The 20,817-nt window shown below is 45.2% G+C and overlaps 1 protein-coding gene across 8 annotated transcripts in view; it reads left to right on the top strand.

Annotated features, from left to right (window-relative positions):
• C2CD5 (C2 calcium dependent domain containing 5) overlaps window positions 1–20,817 on the top strand; it is a 160,064-nt gene that overhangs the window by 18,564 nt on the left and 120,683 nt on the right. For all 8 annotated transcript variants that reach the window (XM_068277983.1, XM_068277982.1, XM_068277981.1 and 5 more), the window contains exons 3-6: window positions 3,999–4,085; window positions 4,173–4,344; window positions 9,909–10,004; window positions 13,391–13,546. In XM_068277983.1, coding sequence (XP_068134084.1) covers window positions 3,999–4,085; window positions 4,173–4,344; window positions 9,909–10,004; window positions 13,391–13,546 — 511 coding nt within the window. The remainder of the gene's footprint in view (window positions 1–3,998; window positions 4,086–4,172; window positions 4,345–9,908; window positions 10,005–13,390; window positions 13,547–20,817) is intronic.

Here is a 20,817-nt window from a genome sequence, read left to right as displayed (position 1 = left end):
AGCCAAAACTCGAAGCCGTAAAAATACTGAATCTCAAGCTAATCTGGAGCACAGGCTTCATAGACTCATACTAATAAATCAGCAATCCCCTAGCAGATATCTCGCTAAACAAATCTCAGACCTTCGGCTCCAATTAGACATAATCTTATATAGGCACGTAGAGAAAGCTCTCACCTGGACAAAAGCACGCTATTATAAGTATATAAATAAGCCTGATGCCTGGCTAGCCAGAAAATTAAGACAACAGGAAAGGATCAACGCTATTCACAAGATCCAATTAAGTAGTGGACAAATTACCAGTGATCCCTCTAAAATTTACCAAACCTTCCACTCAGTCTATTCTAAACTATTCAACAAGCCTGAAAGTGATCATCTATTAGAAACCACAAAATATTTAAGGCAAAGCTCCCTTCCTAAACTTACTACTACAGCCATCAAATCCCTCAACGCCAAAATATCTGAGGAAGAAGTCTCTGAAACCATTAAATTTCTCAAAAAAGGGAAGGCCCCTGGGCCAGACAGCTACACCTCGACCTACTATAAAAAATTCACAGACTTATTAGTAACCCCATTAACCAAATCATTAAACTTTCTAGCTAAATCATCCCATAAGCCCCCACCAGAATTTCTAGAAGCTAAAATTACTCTCATCCCCAAGCCAGGCAAAGATTCATTACAAGCTAAAAACTACCGGCCTATATCACTACTAAATCAAGACTATTAAATACTCACTGCAATCATGGCTGCGCGCCTCAATAAACTTCTACCTGGATTAGTGAGGAGGGATCAGGTGGGGTTCATACAAAACTGCCAGGCCTCTGATAATATCAGACGTACGCTACTATTAATCCAACATGCCACTATCCACAAAAAACCTCTAGTTGTCCTCAGTTTAGACATTGAAAAGGCCTTTGACAGCATCACCTGGTCCTTCCTCCTGGCGACGGCCAGAACATTGGGCATCTCAGGCACCTTTCACAACTTGGTTGAACAATTATACTCCTAACCCTCAGCAACACTTAAAATGCCATGTGAGTCTCCTGCAACGATTAATATATATAGAGGAACCCGTCAGGGCTGCCCCTTGTTGCCAGCTTTATTCGCATTAGCCATGGAACGTTTGGCCTCGCACTTGCGTCAGGACTCGAGCATTCAGGGCTATGATTTGGGCAAATTGCAACCTAAGTTTAGCATGTTTGCTTACAATATTTTAATGACAATTCAAAATCCCTCTACAACTATTCCATGCCTATTACAAGCTCTTAAGAAATTTGAGGAAGTCTCTGGGTTAAAAGTTAATGTAGATAAGACAGAAATTATCTTGTGTAATATTCCTTGCAATGAGATCACACAAATTGCATCTACATTCAAAGTTCAATATCACCCACACTTCCTCAGATATCTGGGTGTCAATATATGCAATTCCAATTCCAAACTATACGAGTGGAATTATGCACGGGTCATACCTGGTTTGCTCAGAGACTTAGATTTATGGCGCACCTATAAATTATCTTGGACAGGACGCATAGCAGCGTTCAAGCTGCCCCTCCTCCCTAAATTAACCTATTATTTCAGAGTGCTTCCCATCCCTCTTTTGCAAAAAGACATAATTTCACTACCCCAAAAATGTTTCTCCTTAATCTGGGGTCATAAAAAACCACGCATTCCTAAATCTTGTATGTTTTTGCATAAAACTGATGGTGGCCTCTCTGTTCCTCACTTAACAAAATATGTTATTGCCTCCCAATTAGCCCAAATCCCTCTCATTTATGGTGGAGATCAGATGCCTGCCTGGGTTTCCACATTTGTCACATGGCCACTATGTCCGTGGCCTACATGGTTGATCGGGTTTTCAGTGGTAACGGCATGTGATAACCACAAACCGCAAAAGTGACGGAACTCCCCCCCAACACAGTCCACCAATTGTTTACCTATCCGGTGTCAGCCACTGTCTCCGAACGTTTCCTCTTTATTTGCGCCCCATGTAGTTGCCAGTGTATTCCATATGGGATGCATGTGATGTGGGGCGCAAATGAGGAAGAAGAGTGCGGAGACAGCAATTGACACCGCACAGGTAAATTGTAAATGCATGGGGGGGGGGGGGGGGGGGGTACAGTAGGTATGTCTACATTAGGGGGGACTTGGCTGGGAGCGATGAGGTGTTGTCACTTGGCTGATTCCCAAAAGATTTAATGCTGAAATCAATTGGGAATCGGCCATTGGTTTATGGCACCCAACAGATCTCTTTTTGATCAGATTGATCAGAGTGAGATCTCTCTCTCTCTCTCTCTCTCTCTCTCTCTCTCTCTCTCCCCCCAAACCCCTCCCTCCCTCTCTCTCTCTCTCGCACGATCGACTGTCTAAATCGTTTAATGTATGGCTGGGCTACCTTTAGTTTTCTGCTTCTGGAGGGAAGAATTTCAGAATTGTTACCACATCACTAATGCCTCAACTAAAAGCCAAGTAACACTTTTGAAACCGAAGTTTATAATAGAAGCTATAATACAGTTATTCTGCCTGATACCCAATACTTTGCAAATTCAGTTCTGGCTTGCGACAAATTCACACATTTTACTTCTGAATGTAATGCCGCCTGCTAACCGCTTCCATCGGCAAAAAGTTTGTGTGAGCAAAAGACAAATAATCAGTTACACAGAGGGGCATCCCTGCCAAGTGAGGCAAGGAAGGGAGATGGCACAGAAGGGCATCCCCGGTGAGAGCGGCAAGGAAGGGAGATGGCAGTTAGGTTAAGCAATGTGTGTGCAGGGGAGAACATGTCAGCTGCTGCTGAGCTACTGACAGGAGATCCGCTGTTTCGTGAGGAAAAAAAAATGCTACTTGCAGGTATTTTTTCCCTTTTGGAGAAATGAATGCTGTAACTGCTACACAACTGATAGTAGGGATATTAGAATAGCGTAAAGTTCGCCACAGTGCCCCTTTAAAGTACACATTAGCCTCTTAAGACGCTGAAAGTGCAAAACGGACGTTAGGCGGGCCGTCGCTCCCACACTGCCCCACAGCCTGATCCACTTCTAAATGGGTATTTTAGTGTCATAGTGTCATGCTGATGAAGCAACTTTTGCTGCATGCATAAGAGCCACGTTCAATAAAGCTCTTTTATCTGGAATCAAGTAGGCTGTGCCAAACCATTTATTCTTCTCTACAAACCTTCAAAGTACCCATACACTACACAATATTCTAATTCCTATCATAATCGAATGTCCCTGTCACAGTTTATGGACAATTTAAAGAGGAACTGTAGTGATTAAAATTGCTTATTTATTTTTTTTCCCCACAATATTCATTTATAAATCACTAGTTTAAAAACAGGCTCTAGGTCTTTTTTTCTACCGCCGCCACCGCCAGTGCGCATGCCCCGTCGCGCGCACACGCAACCGTCGTGCACCCCTGCACCCGCCCGCCTACCTTGCTCGCTCCTTGGTCCCATCCAGCTGTACGTACTGCGCACATGCGCAGTAGCAAATAACAGGGACAGCTGGATGCAGCGACACATTGAGGTTATTACAGAGGATTAGTGTTTGACAATTGTAAAATCTTTCCTCTTCATGATTTACATTCTGAAATTTATGACAAATGGCGACATCATTAGTCCTGTCATGTGATGTCTGTGCATAGAACTCTCAGTAATCGAACATTCTGCAAAGGGAGATACTGATTGCTTGGCAGTTGGAAACAGCTGTTATTTCCTACAATGCAAGAAGGTTCACAGACAGCCACACTGTCATGACCGTGGTCCTGACATCACACTTTGGGAGGAGTTTCACCACAATATCAGCCATACAGTTATCCCTGAATATCTGTTTGAGATGAGGTAAAGATTTCTTATGGGATACGGGGTATCAACTTAGTTAAAGTTCCTCTTCAACTTATCAGTGTGTTTTGGGGTGTGGGAGGAAACCTCAGTGACCAGAGGAAACCCACACCAACATACATTTTCTCCTTACTCATTATAATCAGTCCTACTTTTCTTTACACAGGTGAAGTTTGCTAATACTACTTTTAAGACAGACGTGTACCCTAAATCTCTCAACCCACAGTGGAACTCCGAATGGTTTAAGTTTGAGGTGAGTTGTCTTTCAGGATGAGGCGCTTTTTATCCTGCAGAGTTGAATGGGAGTTTTAACCCCTCACTGGTTGTGCTGTGTTGGCAGGTGGATGATGAAGACTTGCAGGATGAGCCGCTTCAGATCACAGTCCTGGACCATGACACGTACAGTGCCAATGATGCCATTGGAAAGGTCTACATTGATATTGACCCCTTGCTTTACACCGAAGCAGCTACTGTCATCTCTGGCTGGTTTCCCATCTATGATACCATCCATGGTAAGAAATGACACTGTGTTGTTTATGCATAGAACAGGAACTGAGCACCTGCATTGTGCTAAAACATTGTAAAGAGGCGTAAGGCTGTGTGATCTACAAATGGACATTCGTGTCTTCCAAAGCCAGCCCCAGTAGGTCCCTGAAGATACACAGACGATAGATGTATAATTCAGTGTTCAAATCAGTCACTTCTGCATTACAAAGCACAAATGGTATGAAATGCAACACTAAGCTTCCATCAGGCTTTGCAAAATAAACACACTTGAGTCTGAAATCTGGATGTGTGGTCACAGCTGAGACTATTATGGAAACTTGATGAAATTATCATTTACACTCACCTAAAGGAATATTAGGAACACCTGTTCAATTTCTCATGAATGCAGTTATCTAATCAACCAATCACATGGCAGTTGCTTCAATGCATTTAGGGGTGTGGTCCTGGTCAAGACAATCTCCTGAACTCCAAGCTGAATGTCAGAATGGGAAAGAAAGGTGATTTAAAGGGGTTCTGGGTGTGTGTGTGTGTGTGTGTGTGTGTGTGGGGGGGGGGGGGGGGTGAGGATAAAAACCGCCACTTACCTGGGGCTTCTGTCTGCCCCATGTAGCAGTAATGTGCCACGCCGTCCTCCTCCGATTTGCAGTTTCCTGCCGCCGGCCCTGGTCTAGCGCTGCATGCCGTCCAACTGCGGCTGTGTGGCCATGGCCGCGCAACTGCTCACTCCCGCCCCCGCGTCATCGGAAGCTTACTGCGCAGTACAAGAAAACTTCGTACTGCGCCTGCGCAATAAGCTTCCGATGACGTGAGAGGCAGCGTGCATTATTCGGCTATGTCAGACGAATAATTGCCCAGTTCCGGCGGCGGGGAACGGCGGATCGGAGGACGACGGCGTGGGACATTACTGCTACATGGGGCAGATAGAAGCCCCAGGTAAGTGGCGTTTTTTATCCTCAGCCCCCTCTACAGAACCCCTTCAAGCAATTTTGAGCGTGGCATGGTTGTTGGGGCCAGGTGGGCCAGTCTGAGTATTTCAAAATCTGCTCAGTTACTGGGAACAGAAGAAAACCCCACCAGGTACCACTCATCTTCACTACAAATAGGAAAAAGAGGCTACAATTTGCACGAGCTCACCAAAATTGGACAGTTGAAGACTGGAAAAATGTTGCCTGGTCTGATGAGTCTGGATAGAGTCAGAATTTGGCGTAAACAGAATGAGAACTTGGATCCATCATGCCTTGTTACCACTGTGCAGGCTGGTGGTGGTGGTGTAATGGTGTGGGGGATGTTTTCTTGGCACACTTTAGGCCCCTTAGTGCCAATTGGGAATTGTTTAAATGCCAGGGGCTACCTGAGCATTGTTTCTGACCATGTCCATCCCTTCATGACCACCATGTACCCATCCTCTGATGGCTACTTCCAGCAGGATAATGCACCATGTCACAAAGCTCGAATCATTTCAAATTGGTTTCTTGAACATGACAATCTTGATGATCTTTGGGATGTGATGGACCGGGAGCCTCGTTCCCTGGATGTGCATCCCACAAATCTCCATCAACTTCAAGATGCTATCTTATCAATATGGGCCAACATTTCTAAAGAATGCTTTCAGCACCTTGTTGAATAAATGCCATGTAGAATTAAGGCAGTTCTGAAGCCGAAAGAGGTTCAAACACGGTATTAGTATGGTGTTCCTGATAATCCTTTAGGTGAGTGTAGAACGTCAATAGGCAACCACATTAAAACTGCCAGTACGATTCATATTGTTTTTGCTTGTTTTTTTGTTTTTTTTTACTTGGACTTTAACTACCTGCGGACCGAGCGAGTACGAATCTATGGCGGGCAGGGGGCGCTGCGGTCCCATTGACCGCCCGTCCCCGCCGCTCTGTCCGCTCTGCCCCCACTGCAATGTGCTGCCCTGCTGCCTCTATGATGGCAGAGCACTGTGAGCAGGGCAGAAGCCATTTTCATTGGCTCCTGGCCCTGTCATTCATGTAAGCCGTTCCCATTGGCTTACATGGAGTGACAGGGTCAGGAGCCAATGAAAGCGGCTCCTGACTGGCGCACAGTGCTCTGCCGTCATAGCGACGGCAGAGAGAGCAGCCTACGGTGGGGAAAGAGCGGCGTGTCCGGAGGGAGCGACAAATTATTGCGGCGATTCATCGGGAAGCGGCGGTTTGCTGGACCAGCACCCTCTGGTCCTTAAAGGGAACCAGAGATGAACGTTTCAAACAAAATAAACATATCAGTCGATAGCTTGTAAAGAATAAATGCTCTACCTGATAATTTCGCCGCTCTGGTGTGCCTTTTTTGGTGTTTTTATCCACTATTGCTCCAGGAAAAATCAAATATGGCCGCCGGCTCATATCCCTTCTGCTTCCGGGTTATGAGTTGTTCTGGATGTGCTGTCTAGGCTATATGAGACTAGGCTGCTGCAGCCTTTCATCTGTGTGCTTTCATTTTGGTATGATGTGCAGCTGCCTGTAGGAAGTGTCTATCATAGGAATGAAACTGCAGTCATCATCATTATCTAGTGCACACAGAGCACACAGGGATCATATTGCAGCCACACTTGTCTGTTTTAGAGATTCTCTCTCAGCAGGAGATCACAGCTCTCAGTATGCAAAGCAGGAAATCTGATCCAGGAGGTGGCAGGCTTGGGCTTGAAAAGACTCCACAGAAGAGTGACTCAGCTATAATGATTCCAGGTCAAACCTAGACTGAGCCAGTCGGGGATTCTTATCACAGCTGCTAATAGACTAATTAAGCAGATAAGAATGAAACTAAAAGCAGGGTAGGTGTTTACTGTCATGTTCCCACTGATAAATGTAATAAAATACATGAGGGTGCTTCGTCTCTGGTTCTCTTTAAAGAGACTCCGAGCAGTGCAAAAACTATGGAAAGATGCATATCATTTTAAAGCTCTCTTTCTCCTCTTTCCAATGATATATAACCGCCACCCTACGCCTTTTCGTTTTTGATATTTTCGAGATTGAAATTGCCGCGGTCGCAATTTCAATCGCGAAAATAGAGAAAACTAAAAGGCGTAGGGCGACGATTTAGGGGTCGTCAGAAAGAGGAGAAAGAAAGCTTTAAAATGATATCCATCTTTCCATAGTTACATTGTATTACACAGGGCGACTTTTTCTCAAAGTCAGCAGCTCCATTCAGCAGAATGGAGCTGCTGACTTTAGGAAAAAAATCGGCCTGTGTAATACACTGTAACTATGGAAAGATGGATATCATTTTAAAGCTCTCTTTCTCCTCTTTGTGACGATCCCTAAATCGTCGCCCTACGCCTTTTAGTTTTCTCTATTTTCGCAATCGAAATCACAACCGTGGCAGTTTCAATCGCGAAAATAGCGAAAACTAAAAGGTGTAGGGAGGTGATTTATATATCATTGGAAAAAGGAGAAAGAGAGCTTTAAAATAATATGCATCTTTTCATAGTTTCTGCACTGCTCGGAGTCCCTTTAAGGGGGCAGAGGGTGCTGGTCCCGAAGGGGTTAAAGTAGAACTACAGACGTGGTATAGAAAAACACAGTGGAGGCAGAGGTAGCACAAAGAGGGACGCTGAGGGAGCAGCGGGACAGAGGTGAAGCAGTGGGGGGGGGACACAAAAGTGGCATAGAAGGGGACACAAAAGGCACAGGAGAATAGAGGTGACACAGAGGGGGACAGTGGAGGCATGGGGGGGGGGGCCTTAGAGGAGCTACAAGGGACAGAGATGACATAGTGTTCTGAAAAGGTCAATAGACTGTGTTTCCCTTTGCTGGGAATCTTATCAATTACATGTCAACGTATCACTGTCGTGGAACTTCCCCAGACAATTTGCTGATAAAACTGAGCAAAGACAACAAAGAGTTTTCCTGCCGAAATCGGTGACTGAGCAGCTCTGTAAGCATAGCACACAGAATCCCCCTCACCAAAAATGTTGGAATGAATTTGATTATAAATTCTGACTGTGCAATGACATCCCATAGTAATGGGGCAAATAGGATAGTACTAGTTTTAATGTATGTCTTTGTATGTCAGACTGTAATTACACTTTGAAAGGAACCTTAACTGAGAGGGATATGGATGTTTCCTTTTGCACAATACCAGTTGCCTGGCAGTCCTGCTGATCTCTTTGGCTGCAGTAGTGGCTGAATCACACACCTGAAACAAGCATGCAGCTAATCCAGTCAGACTTCAGTCAGAGCACCTGATCTGCATGCTTGTTCAGGGGCTGTGGCTGAAAGTATTAGAGGCACAGGATCAGCAGGAGAGTCAGGCAACTGGTATTATTTTAAAAGGAAAAAACATTTCCTTCTCAGTTTAGGTTCCCTTTAACAGTCAAGAAAAAGAAAATCACCTCGAGCTTTCCAGAAAAAAAATGTAAACATTAAAGGGACCCTAAGCAGTAAAAAAAATGTAAACTGGAACTTAGGCCCTGTTCACATCAGAAAATGTGGACGGCCATGTGAACGTAACGCAACGCATATGAACGCGTTTATATGCGTTGCGTGGCTGATCCCATTCACTGAAGTGAATGGGTCAGCCGCGTGTTTCGGGAAAAAATGCGTGCAGCATGCGGTCCCGGACCGCACTGGTCCGGAACGCATGCAGTGTGAACATCAGACAGTGCACTCTATGCACTCATCAGCTCATCTCAGATTTACTTGAAAGAGACCCTGTCATCCATCCCACAGTGGTCTTGCTGTGCCCCTCCGAAGCCACAGCCGACAATTTATCAGGCTTTGGCGCAGGAGCAGTAGTACCTGCAATATTTGCCTTCCTCAGCTCCAGCGCTGGCGTAGTAGTGGCACTCGGCTCCGTATCGGGCGGAAATAGTTGATCCCAGTCAGGTCCACTCTACTGCGCAGGTGCAAGTCACCCGAGCAATAGAGCGGACCCGACTAGGATCGGCTATTTCTGCCTGATCGAGAGCCTGTATTGCACCTGTGCTGAAGCCGGGGAAGGTAAATATTTACATGGCTGGCGCTCGGAGGGGCACAGCGAGACCACCGTGGGATGGAGAAGGATGGGGGAAGCCTCAATGGAATCCAGAGGCTTCCCCCTCCCGAAGTAAGTACCTCCCCGGGTCGCTTTTTTCTGTTACAGGGTTTCTTTAAAGAGTGACTGTTAGGCATAAAATACAAAATCAATTCTCTATTGCTTGATAGGCTGTTACATGGGTCAAAAGGATGCTAACCAGGCAATTCAAACTACATACAGTAGTAGGTGAGTTTGTGCCTGCTGCATTTATTCTCCCCGCTGTGCTCAGAATCAGTGCGGGAAGGAAAGGGGGGGATTCTTTAACCTGGAGGACACAAGATGACCACTGCCAGGACGAGGATAATCTTGTGTTAAAATTGAAAAATTAATGAAATCCAAAACATGGATAGTGCAATACATCTGCTTTGTAAGTAGAGCAAGTACTTATCTACTTACGTGTATTGGGGGGGGGGGGGCATATTATGGCTAACAGTTGCTCTATAAAGTCACAATTTCCTTGGCTAGACTGAATGTCGCAGCTGTTTTGTTATTTCTCTCATATGCTCTGTGTTATTCCTTGTCTTGCCTGCAGGGATTCGGGGGGAGATCAACGTGGTGGTGAAGGTGGATCTCTTCAATGACTTGAATCGCTTCCGACAATCTTCCTGTGGTGTCAAGTTTTTCTGCAGTGAGTAGCCCCTACATCTGGATGAAGATAATGTATCTCCAGACTCTTCCAGCCCATCTCCAGGCACTGATATTTTCTTAGACCTCTGCAGTTCTCAGGGGCCGAGCTTTGTGCTTATCTGTATAGAATCTGCTTCATTATCTGTTATGTTAAAGTCGTATGAAACGTAGCATTTCTTCTTAGCTCTAAAAGATTATTTACAGCATAAAGTCGACTACTACAAAAAATTGTAGCAGAACAGCATTCAAACAGTTAAAACCGTTAAACACAGCTATTTCTTCTTCAATGGAAAGTTTGCTGCCACATCTGCAGAGGTGATAACATTATATTTTGTTTACATTCCTTTGTCTGCTACAATTAGTATACATACATTCCTAACTGTGAGCTCTCCTTGCTGTTGAAGCAGAGAGCTGAGAAGTGATCACTAGATACATTACAGTATTATATATAAATACAGCAGCTATGCAATAAAATGCAATGGCAGCTTTCAGAGCAGGTAAACTGTACTTTGGGAACTTGTAATTTGCAAACAGACAATCATACTTGTGCACAAAAGCAAATATGGTAACTGTATGTGTAATAAAAAGTAGGAAAATACATTTTTATTGAATGGTAAGTGGAATAAACTTTAAAGAGACTCTGAAGCCTAATAAAAGACTTCTTTTTACCTTCTACTTATGTTCAGCAATATCAGCAGTCCTCAAACGGTGCAGTCCTGTGGCACAACGATGCCTCTATACTCCCCAAATCCCGGGGCAAAAATCCACGACTAAGTCGTGGATTTTGCTGCCCGGGGAGGCAGAGCTTAGCGCTGTAGCTCTGCCTCTACTGAAGTCAATCTTAGTGCGGATCTCCGCCTCTCCCCACCCCTCTCTGTGAAAGAAGATTGAGAGGGGCAGGGAGGGGCGGAGATCAGCGGATATTGACTACAGTAGAGGCAGAGCTACAGCGCTAAGCTCTGCCTCTTTCAGGAAGTGCTCCCCGATTTTTGCCCCGGGGATTTCGGGGGTATAGAGGCATCGTTCTGCTGCGGGGCTGTGGCGTTTCAGGACTGCTGACATTGCTGAACATAAGTAGAAGGTGAAAAGAAGTATTTTATTAGGCTTCAGACTCTCTTTAAGAACAAAAACCACTGACCCAAAAATGGAAAAACTGAGGTGAGTGATTATCTAAATGTAATTCTTTTGTGGGGCCAGTGGACATTGGCTTATTAGGATAATGTTTTGCTTGTGACTAGTTATCTGATATACCTGAAGTGAATTAAAGATAAAAGTTAGATGCTTACCTCAACAGTGTGAAGCCTCTTCCTGGATGCTTCCACAGCTCACCATTGCAGTGCAGGGTCCCTCTATACCAGTGATGGCCTTGGCACTCCAGCTGTGACAAAACTACAAATCCCATCATGTCTCTGCCTCCCCGAGTTATGCTTAGAGCTGTCAGAGTATTGCAATGCTTCATGGGACTTGTAGTTCCACCACAGCTGGAGTGCCAAGGTTAGCCATCACTGCTCTATACTTACTTAAATCTTGCCAGTCGGATCCATGTGTGGACAAGCACATCCAGACTGGGCATGCACAACTAAGGTCCGCGTATAGCCAATAGAATAAAGCGCTCACTCACGGAGGTAAAATATGTGTAATAGCCACTTCAGTCTACTGGGCATACACAGACATTACTCGCGCTGCCCGGTCCTGCACACAGCTGGAAATGCAGCGTGAAGATAGAGGGACCATGTGTTGGAAGAATGGGCTCTTCAAGTGTCCTTTGGACCTCTTACAGGCTTCCAGCTGCTGAGGCAAGTATCTGACTTTTTTTTACTCACTTAGGGCCCTTTTCCACTACAGCGTTTGCGATTGCTTAATCGCAAAACCGCAAACCGCTAGTGATTTGTCAAATCGCTACAGTTTGCTTTTAACATAGGAATCGCGGTAGGTCATTTCCACTACCGCGATTCGTTTTTGACCGGATCGCGATCGCGCGGCGGAGCGATTATTGCCGCGATTTTGCTATGCAGTGCATAGCATAGCAAAATCGCGGCCGCGAACGTCGGGGAATCGCCGGTAATTGCGATTCAGCAATCGCTAGCGTTCAGCGTGAACGCTAGCGATTGCTAGTGGAAAAGGGCCCTCAAGGTGAACTGTAAAGCACCTGGTCATGTTCCACTCCTCCAGCCATTCCTGCAACACCAGAGCTTTATCCTGTGATGTTCTCAGGGTTCTGTCAGTGCCCAGCCCTGTTGCATTGTTGAGTTGACAACTGATAATTCTAAACTAAGAAACAGCCTCTCCCACATGTCCTATTGTTAACTCCAGCAGGCAGACTACTTTGTCATGTGCCCAAATATTTTAAACATAATAGCATCATTAGTTACAAAAGCATTGATTGATGCACAAAAATGTAAAATCTGAGGATCTGCTTTTACTCAGCTACCAGACGGAGCATTTAGATCTGTCAAGTGTTGGAATTTAAAGTAGAATTGAACAATGATTTGCTCTGCTTGTTCGGTTCCAGAAGCTACCCAAAACGTAACCTTTATTAGGTGTGTAGTAAAGTTCATAAGGGCGCACAAGTATGTAAATGTAGTGTTTATAGAAGTGACAGGTGTGGACCAGTGTCAACGCAGAGAGAGCATAAAGTAATGTCACTAATGTGGTATTTCCCTAACTTCGACATGAACTAGACCTATACATGACCGCTCTTATGTCTCTGGTGGGGGGATTTAGTTTTGATGTTATTTTTACTTTTTGTTTACATGCTGGTGGTCCTCTGATGAAGCCTTTCTCTAAGAATGAAACATATTAGGTTCGGTTGTGTGATTTAGAACTTTGCACCCAGTTGTGCTGTCCATTTGAACCAGTTCATGATTTCTAGCCCAAAATGGCTCCGACTCCTTGACTCTGACTCCTTTTGTCTAATACTTACCAGGGCTGTGGATTTGGTGCTAAAATCATCCAACTCCTTAGTTTATGAAACCTCCAACTCTGACTCCAGGTACCCAAAATTGCTCCGACTCTCTGACTCCACAGCCCTGGACCCTACTACTAGTTCTGATTATGCCTAACTGGGCTCACATGTGGCAATATTATTCTCTGTACCAATCTTTTGGGTTAGTTTAGGATTTATAATGCTTGTTCAGTTCCAGAAGAGTGCACTAGTACAGGGGAGCGAAAAAGAAAAAAAAAAGAAAATAAACAAAAGCAGCACAAGTAATTTAGTGGGAATTTCAGAAAGATCAGATAGCAGTGTGTGAGAGCAGTTAATTTGCAGTGACATTGGCGTAATGTTATACAGCCAGCATAGGTGCAGATATTGCCAGGCCGGTTTGTTCTGTTGTTCTGTGTACTGTTACTTTTTTGTAAACTTTTTATTTATTTTTTACATTTTAGCCACCTCTATCCCAAAGTCTTACCGTGCTGTGGTCATCCATGGTTTTGTGGAGGAGCTGGTGGTGAATGAGGACCCAGAATATCAATGGATTGACCGAATCCGGACTCCGAGAGCTTCCAACGAGGCCCGCCAGAGGCTGATCTCACTCATGTCTGGTGAGAAGATAGGATCTATTTATTTTTTGGTACTCAATTTTGTAAATCCGTGATAAAGGTATAATCCACTGCGCGCTTCCGCACCTGAAACCAGATCATGTATATAGTGTAATCCTGTTTCAGCTATAATTACATATAACACACGTAACCACTGTGCACGTGAAGCTCAATGTTCACTCGTGATCTGACCACCTCTAGTAAAAGAGCGGCTCACCAGATTGTAGCCACCAGATCAGGGTGGGGTACTCGTTCAATATATGGTACATTAGGTGCATCAATGATCCATATGCAGTATTCCATAAGATTAGATCCTTTTATTCCTCAATAAAACATATAAAAAACTTTCATTGCGCAACATATAAAGATAAAAAAACCACACTGCGCTCCTCGCGCCCTCCATACACTTACAAGCTCCCCAAAGGGGTCAGTAGCATGTCACAGCGGCAAGTCTGTTGGGCCTGGTGTGCCTCTCTGAGTCCGCACGCGGCGTCCCGCTCGGTCCCCTCACGGCGTTCACCTAACCCGAACTTCCGCATACAGCATCAGCGTCAGACGTACTGGCTCCGCCCATATACCTTTATCATTGTCTCTACTCAGAGGACTGTTTACACAGCGCACTGACTGTACACCTGTTAAGGACAAGGAGAAGAAAGTTTCACTTGAGTCACTTAGTGGACTTGTGGTTTGTCAATTATATTGAATAGGTGGCGCAGCATCTGATATTGTTTTATTTGTAAATCCGTAACTCCTCCCATCAGGCTGCATATTATTATTGTTATTATTGATTTATAAAGCGGCAACATATGGGGCTGTACAAAGTAAGAAACAATGGTATACACCAATATACAAAATACAAAATTGGTAATAATACAGAATTGGTAAATACACTGACAAAAGTAACATGATTAATAAAGTGTATAACAAATTCCGAGGCACAAAATTAATGAGAGAACTCGGCCCTTACAAGCTTACAATCTAAATGAATGGGGGGGGGGGGGGGGGTGACAAGGTAGTGTACAATATTCATACCCACAGGCAGTGTGTTTTTTTGTTTTTGGTTATCTAGTAAGGAGTACAACTTGGCCTGAGGTCCAAGGGGGAATGGCTTACTGAGACACTGCAAATTGATGCAATGTTAAAAATAAAATAAATAAATAACTGAAAATAAAAAAATATGAGAATATTTTCTTTGCTACTAATGTTCTAGTAATTCTCCATACTACACAACCAATTCATTATAACATAATTTTTTCGCTTCAGTGTCTCTTTAAGGTAGAGCGTATGCTTGTTGGAAAAAGTGAGTTTTGAGGGAGCGTATAAAGATTTCAAAACTTGGAGAGTGACAGTTGTGTTATGGAAGGGTATTCCATAGAAGGGGATGAAGCAGGTGAGAAATCTTGTAAATGTGAATGCAGGGAGGTGATTCTGGAGGAGGACAAAAGAACGTGAGCACTAACTATTTTTTGCTAAACCAAAACTTTTCACAGGGCTAGTTAACGAGTTAAGGTTAATGATTGATACCTACGAGAATAAACTCCTGGAGGTGCCCAATGTATGATAAAACAATTAAACAGTTTAAAATGAAGGTTTGTGTTGTCTTACTTTCTCAACACTCAATTTTCCGACTTTTATTGATATTATTGCACAAAAAGTACTATGCATTTCATAGCCCAAGGCTGCTTCCTCAGGTTTATACAGTGTTAGAGTCACAGTGAAATATGGCTAAAAATATGTAAATTGCTGCACCATCCCCTTGTATAAACATTTACCTACACATCTGCTGCTGCAGGACCTAGCTGTAATGTGCAATATTACATTCCCTAATATTGTTCCTGAAATATGGCTCATAGTGAAACTAGAACTGTACTGACCCGAGGAAGCGTCCTTGGGCTGTGAAACGCATAGTCCTTTATGTGCAATATTTACAATTAAAGAAAACTTACCAGTTGAGTGGTGAGAAAGCCAAAACTTATCTTCCTTTTAAACAGTTTGTTATTGTTTTATCATATACTGTATCAGTCTCCCCTGTTGAGGTATTGAATTTCATGATTTGTTGATAAGATTTGTTTGAGAGCAGAGACCAACATATGCACACTTGAATGGTTGCCTTAAAGGGACTCCGAGCAGTGCAGAAACTATGGAAAGATGCACATCATTTTAAAGCTCTCTTTCTCCTCTTTCCAATGATATATAAACCGCCACCCTACGTCTTTTAGTTTTCGCTATTTTCGCGATTGAAATTGCCGCGACCGCGATTTCGATCGCGAAAATAGAGAAAACTAAAAGGTGTAGGGCAACGATTTAGGTGTCATCAGAAAGAGGAGAAAGAGAGCTTTAAAATGATATCCATCAAGCCATAGTTATATTGTATTACACAGGACGACACTTTCCCCAGTGTCAGCAGCTCCATTTTGCTGAATGCAGCTGCTGACTTTGACAAAAAGTCGCCCTGTGTAATACAATATAACTATGGCTTGATGGATATCATTTTAAAGCTCTCTTTCTCCTCTTTCTGACGACACCTACATCGTTGCCCTACGCCTTTTAGTTTTCTCTATTTTCGCGATCGAAATCGTGGCCGCGGCAATTTCAATCGCGAAAATAGCGAAAACTAAAAGGCGTAGGGTGGCGGTTTATATATCATTGGAAAGAGGAAAAAGAGAGCTTTAAAATGATGTGCATCTTTCCATAGTTTCTGCACTGCTCGGAGTCCCTTTAACCTCTTTAGCGGTAATCACGAGTACAGCTCGGGGTGGAATAAACATGGCAGGAGCAGTGACCCCAAGCTGAACTCGTGGTAGCTGCCGGGAGGTCTATGTAGAGCAATGCACACAGCATCTTATAGATATTTCTGTTTATCAGTATGTAGCTCTGTTCGCTTAGAGAGGCTTAGCCTAGGCTATTTACTATGCAGAATTCTCCCCGCCCCCAAAGCATTTTGGGAGACTAGAGATACTTTTTTATGTTTCATATTTATTCATGAAGTTATTTTCACTACTGTTCCTTTTTAAATACAAATGCTGTAAAGTTATCGTGTCCCTGTAATATTACAGCAGCCTCTAGTCTCCTGTGTTAGAATGACCTGAGGTGTGAGGTCAGTGTTAGCCGTGGCCCATTTTGCGTTCATTACTCCCTGTTCTTTGCTTAGCTTGATGTAATCTCTGAGTACATATGTGTTTCAGGACATTGCGGTTGAAGGTTAGATTAAGCAAAGCAGATTCCAGAGGGGACAGTCAGGGCCAGTTCACACGGGTGGCGCTTTTCAGGAGTATTTCAGCACTTTGCTGATTGCCAGTGATTAGCGTTCCCTGACTGAGAATCACAAAGAGCAATGGCCAACCGTTCGCAATCGCTGGGCAATTACGATTGCATTTTGGGCCAGTTCACACTTGAGAGAATGCAAAACTGGCACGGTAAACACTCTGTCCATTTTGCATCCATTTGCAGCAATGCGCTCCGTGTCCACCCATCCGCTTCACCTGTGATCACCACTCAAGTGTCCCACCACCGATCACTGCCGCTTGGTCGCACGGTACACAGCCTGGAGGCTGGCAGGAGCATGGGGCTCTCCATAGAATACAATAGACCAATTCTCACTAGCAACAGGGAGAATTTATATTGGCCCATCATGAACCAATGAGAATGCTTCCTGTTGCTGAGGATTCCTATTGGTCTTTTGTAACCCAGTGGCGATCCCCATCCTTCTGCCGACCACCAATCTGCTTCCTGGGACCGAGCGAAGGAGTCAACGGCATGAGAACTGGGGAGACGTGAGTATTGAGGTCATGGTTCACACTACGAACCGGCCCTTATTTGGGATAAATGCGTGGTGATTTATTTCTTCCCTTCTGCTTTCTCTGCAGTCTATTTTTTAAAATGCTTCTTTACTTAGAAAAAGAGGGGGGGGGGGGGGGGACACTAGTACAACAGAGTAACCAGGCAGCTCAGGGTGACCCAAACTACTAGGAATGTATAGGGAGATAAAAGGGACCAAAAGGCCCTCCTACTAAAAAAAGCAAAGCTTGGTGTATTTGCCTTCTGTTGTACTGGTCCAAGCCCTATCTCATACAGCCTTATCAATCCCTGCCATGTACTGATGAGGACCAAAAGTCCGAAACAGGCTATCTACATGTGGGTTTGATGTGGCTGTGTAAAATTTAAAGCTATAGGCTTGCTATATACCAGCGGTTCTGGATGCTTGCTTGGCTTATCAAGGGCGAAAAGGGACAATTTGCATATTTAGTAGTAGTGCATTGTGAGTAACCACAAATATTCACTTATAGCTGAATTATTGCAGATTTCCTTCTTTTTTAAGAAGGCAAATACACCAAGTTTTGCTTTTTTTAGTAGGAGGGCTTTTTGGTCCCTTTTATCCCTCTATACATTCCTAGTAGTTTGGGTCACCCTAATACTTCAAGAGAAAGATCTTCGATCTTCATTCGTTTTGAACGATCTAGCTCGTCCGTCGTTAGACTTCATGGTTGTTGGCTGCTTTTTTTCAAACGATCGTCGTTTGAAATGATCGGGGAACGATCGTTTCAAACGACTATAGTCGCATGTGTGTACACACCTTAAGACCTAATAATTACAGTGTAGGCGATCCCAGAGGTGTCGTTCCGACTCCTCATTATAAAATGCCACCAGCACACGCTAGGAGGAAATTGCAAAGACCCCTGACCCTAGTGCAAGATGCTGTCCCCAAAACTGTCATCTCCAGTCTGTAAAAAAAATGGCCAGAAATAGCATTGGAAGAGATGGAAAACAGTAGATTACAATGAGGCCACTACTAATGCTCTGTAGCTGACCAATTGCTAGGAAACTTCCCATTCCCATACAGCAGTATGTGGAGCTGTCCTTCTCCACCTGCTCATCCCTCAGGTTTCTTCACATGGCAGCATTCCCCTCAGCAGTATGTGGAGCTGTCCCTCTCTCTCTCTAGCTGCTCATCCCTCAGGTTTCTTCATATGTCAGCATGCGTGCTACAGGCTGGATCCATTCCAACATGCCCTTATACTGCGCTACAAAAATAGACATTCCTTTTCTGAACAAATAGCGCTTTTGTCAGGCTAGTGATTCTTTTATAAGAGGCCTGGGCTTGTTAAGTGACTGTGTATCCCTCAAGCCCTCACCACACCCTTTGATCACTCATTGTATGATTTCTTTACACGAAAGGTGAAATGCAGCGTATTACACAGAGGGTATCATTTAAAACATGTATGCAGTGTAATATTGACAAATCCTCACATTGCATATTACACTATTGCCCTTAATCTCTGTCTGGTTTAACAAATAAAGGGTTTCCTGTGCAAATTTGATAGGGTATTGGGCATCTGCTTTTATAAAGATATCTAAAACCACAGAAGTTCTGATATCCTATATAATAATTCCCCGTTGATGAGTTCTCCTGTGTCTGTGCCAGCCGCCTGGAGCACATGCGTGGTACACAGCCGTGGGCGGGCTTCAGGCAGCAGATGAGTTCTGTGTCTGTGCCAGCCTCCTGGAGCACATGCGTGGTACACAGCCGTGGGCGGGCTTCAGGCAGCAGTTGAGTTCTCCTGTGTCTGTGCCAGCCTCCTGATGCACATGCGTGGTACACAGCCGTGGGCGGGCTTCAGGCAGCAGATGAGTTCCCCTGTGTCTGTGCCAGCCGCCTGGAGCACATGCGTGGTACACAGCCGTGGGCGGGCTTCAGGCAGCAGATGAGTTCTGTGTCTGTGCCAGCCTCCTGGAGCACATGCGTGGTACACAGCCGTGGGCGGGCTTCAGGCAGCAGTTGAGTTCTCCTGTGTCTGTGCCAGCCTCCTGGTGCACATGCGTGGTACACAGCCGTGGGCGGGCTTCAGGCAGCAGATGAGTTCTCCTGTGTCTGTGCCAGCCACCTGGTGCACATGCGTGGTACACAGCCGTGGGCGGGCTTCAGGCAGCAGATGAGTTCCCCTGTGTCTGTGCCAGCCGCCTGGAGCACATGCGTGGTACACAGCCGTGGGCGGGCTTCAGGCAGCAGATGAGTTCTCCTGTGTCTGTGCCAGCCTCCTGGTGCACATGCGTGGTACACAGCCGTGGGCGGGCTTCAGGCAGCAGATGAGTTCTCCTGTGTCTGTGCCAGCCGCCTGGTGCACATGCGTGGTACACAGCCGTGGGCGGGCTTCAGGCAGCAGATGAGTTCTCCTGTGTCTGTGCCAGCCTCCTGGTGCACATGCGTGGTACACAGCCGTGGGCGGGCTTCAGGCAGCAGTTGAGTTCTCCTGTGTCTGTGCCAGCCGCCTGGTGCACATGCGTGGTACACAGCCGTGGGCGGGCTTCAGGCAGCAGTTGAGTTCTCCTGTGTCTGTGCCAGCCGCCTGGTGCACATGCGTGGTACACAGCCGTGGGCGGGCTTCAGGCAGCAGTTGAGTTCTCCTGTGTCTGTGCCAGCCGCCTGGTGCACATGCGTGGTACACAGCCGTGGGTGGGCTTCAGGCAGCAGTTGTGGACAGGCACGAGGTGCACATGTGGGGGTCACAGCTGTGGATGGCGCTCAGCAGTTCCATAACTTAAAGCAAACCTGTAGTGAAAAAAAAGTCAACTACCTACTGAGAAGGACGGCTCTGGATCCTGTTGAGCCATCCTTGTCCCTTCTTGTTCCTCTCATTCCAGCACTGTCCCCCGGTGAATGTTACACCGCCTCCGTGACCCCTCAGAAGGCTTCAGCAGTTGTGTCCCCGAGCATTGCTGAAGATGTGTGGCTCCATACTGCGCATGCACGAGTGGGCATTCAAGCGCGCTCGTGCATGCACAGTATGGATCTGGCCATTTTTTGGAGCACTCCCCATTTATGGACAAAAATAAACCAAAATGCTTATTGCGGATGTTTTGATGGCAGCCACACAACTGCTAATTCACACATCTCTCAAATACCCATCTCTATGATCTGATAAGACTGCTGCGCACCGAATCAAATACTTGCGTTCATGCGACCATGTTAAGGCACCGATTCTCTTCTAATTTGATAAAATGATAGAATCGGAAGGTCGAGCATGTGGTGTATGGGCCCCTTAATTGTGCACTTTATGGACCTTTACTGCCTTTGATCTCTGCAGTTAAACATAGATAGGAGTTGGTTTTATAGCATAGATAAGATGCTGTACACATCCTGTTAAGGTAGCCATACACTGGCTCGATTCCCGGCCGTTTCGACAGCAGATTCGATCCTGGGATCGAATCTGCTGCCAATCGTTCGCGGTAAACGCAGCCGCCGATCCGATTCCCTCCCGGAATCGGATCGGTCCGTC

The sequence above is a fragment of the Hyperolius riggenbachi genome, chromosome 3, assembly GCF_040937935.1.
Source record: "Hyperolius riggenbachi isolate aHypRig1 chromosome 3, aHypRig1.pri, whole genome shotgun sequence".
Lineage (NCBI taxonomy): Eukaryota > Metazoa > Chordata > Amphibia > Anura > Hyperoliidae > Hyperolius > Hyperolius riggenbachi.
This window is presented reverse-complemented; position numbering and strand designations above follow the sequence as displayed.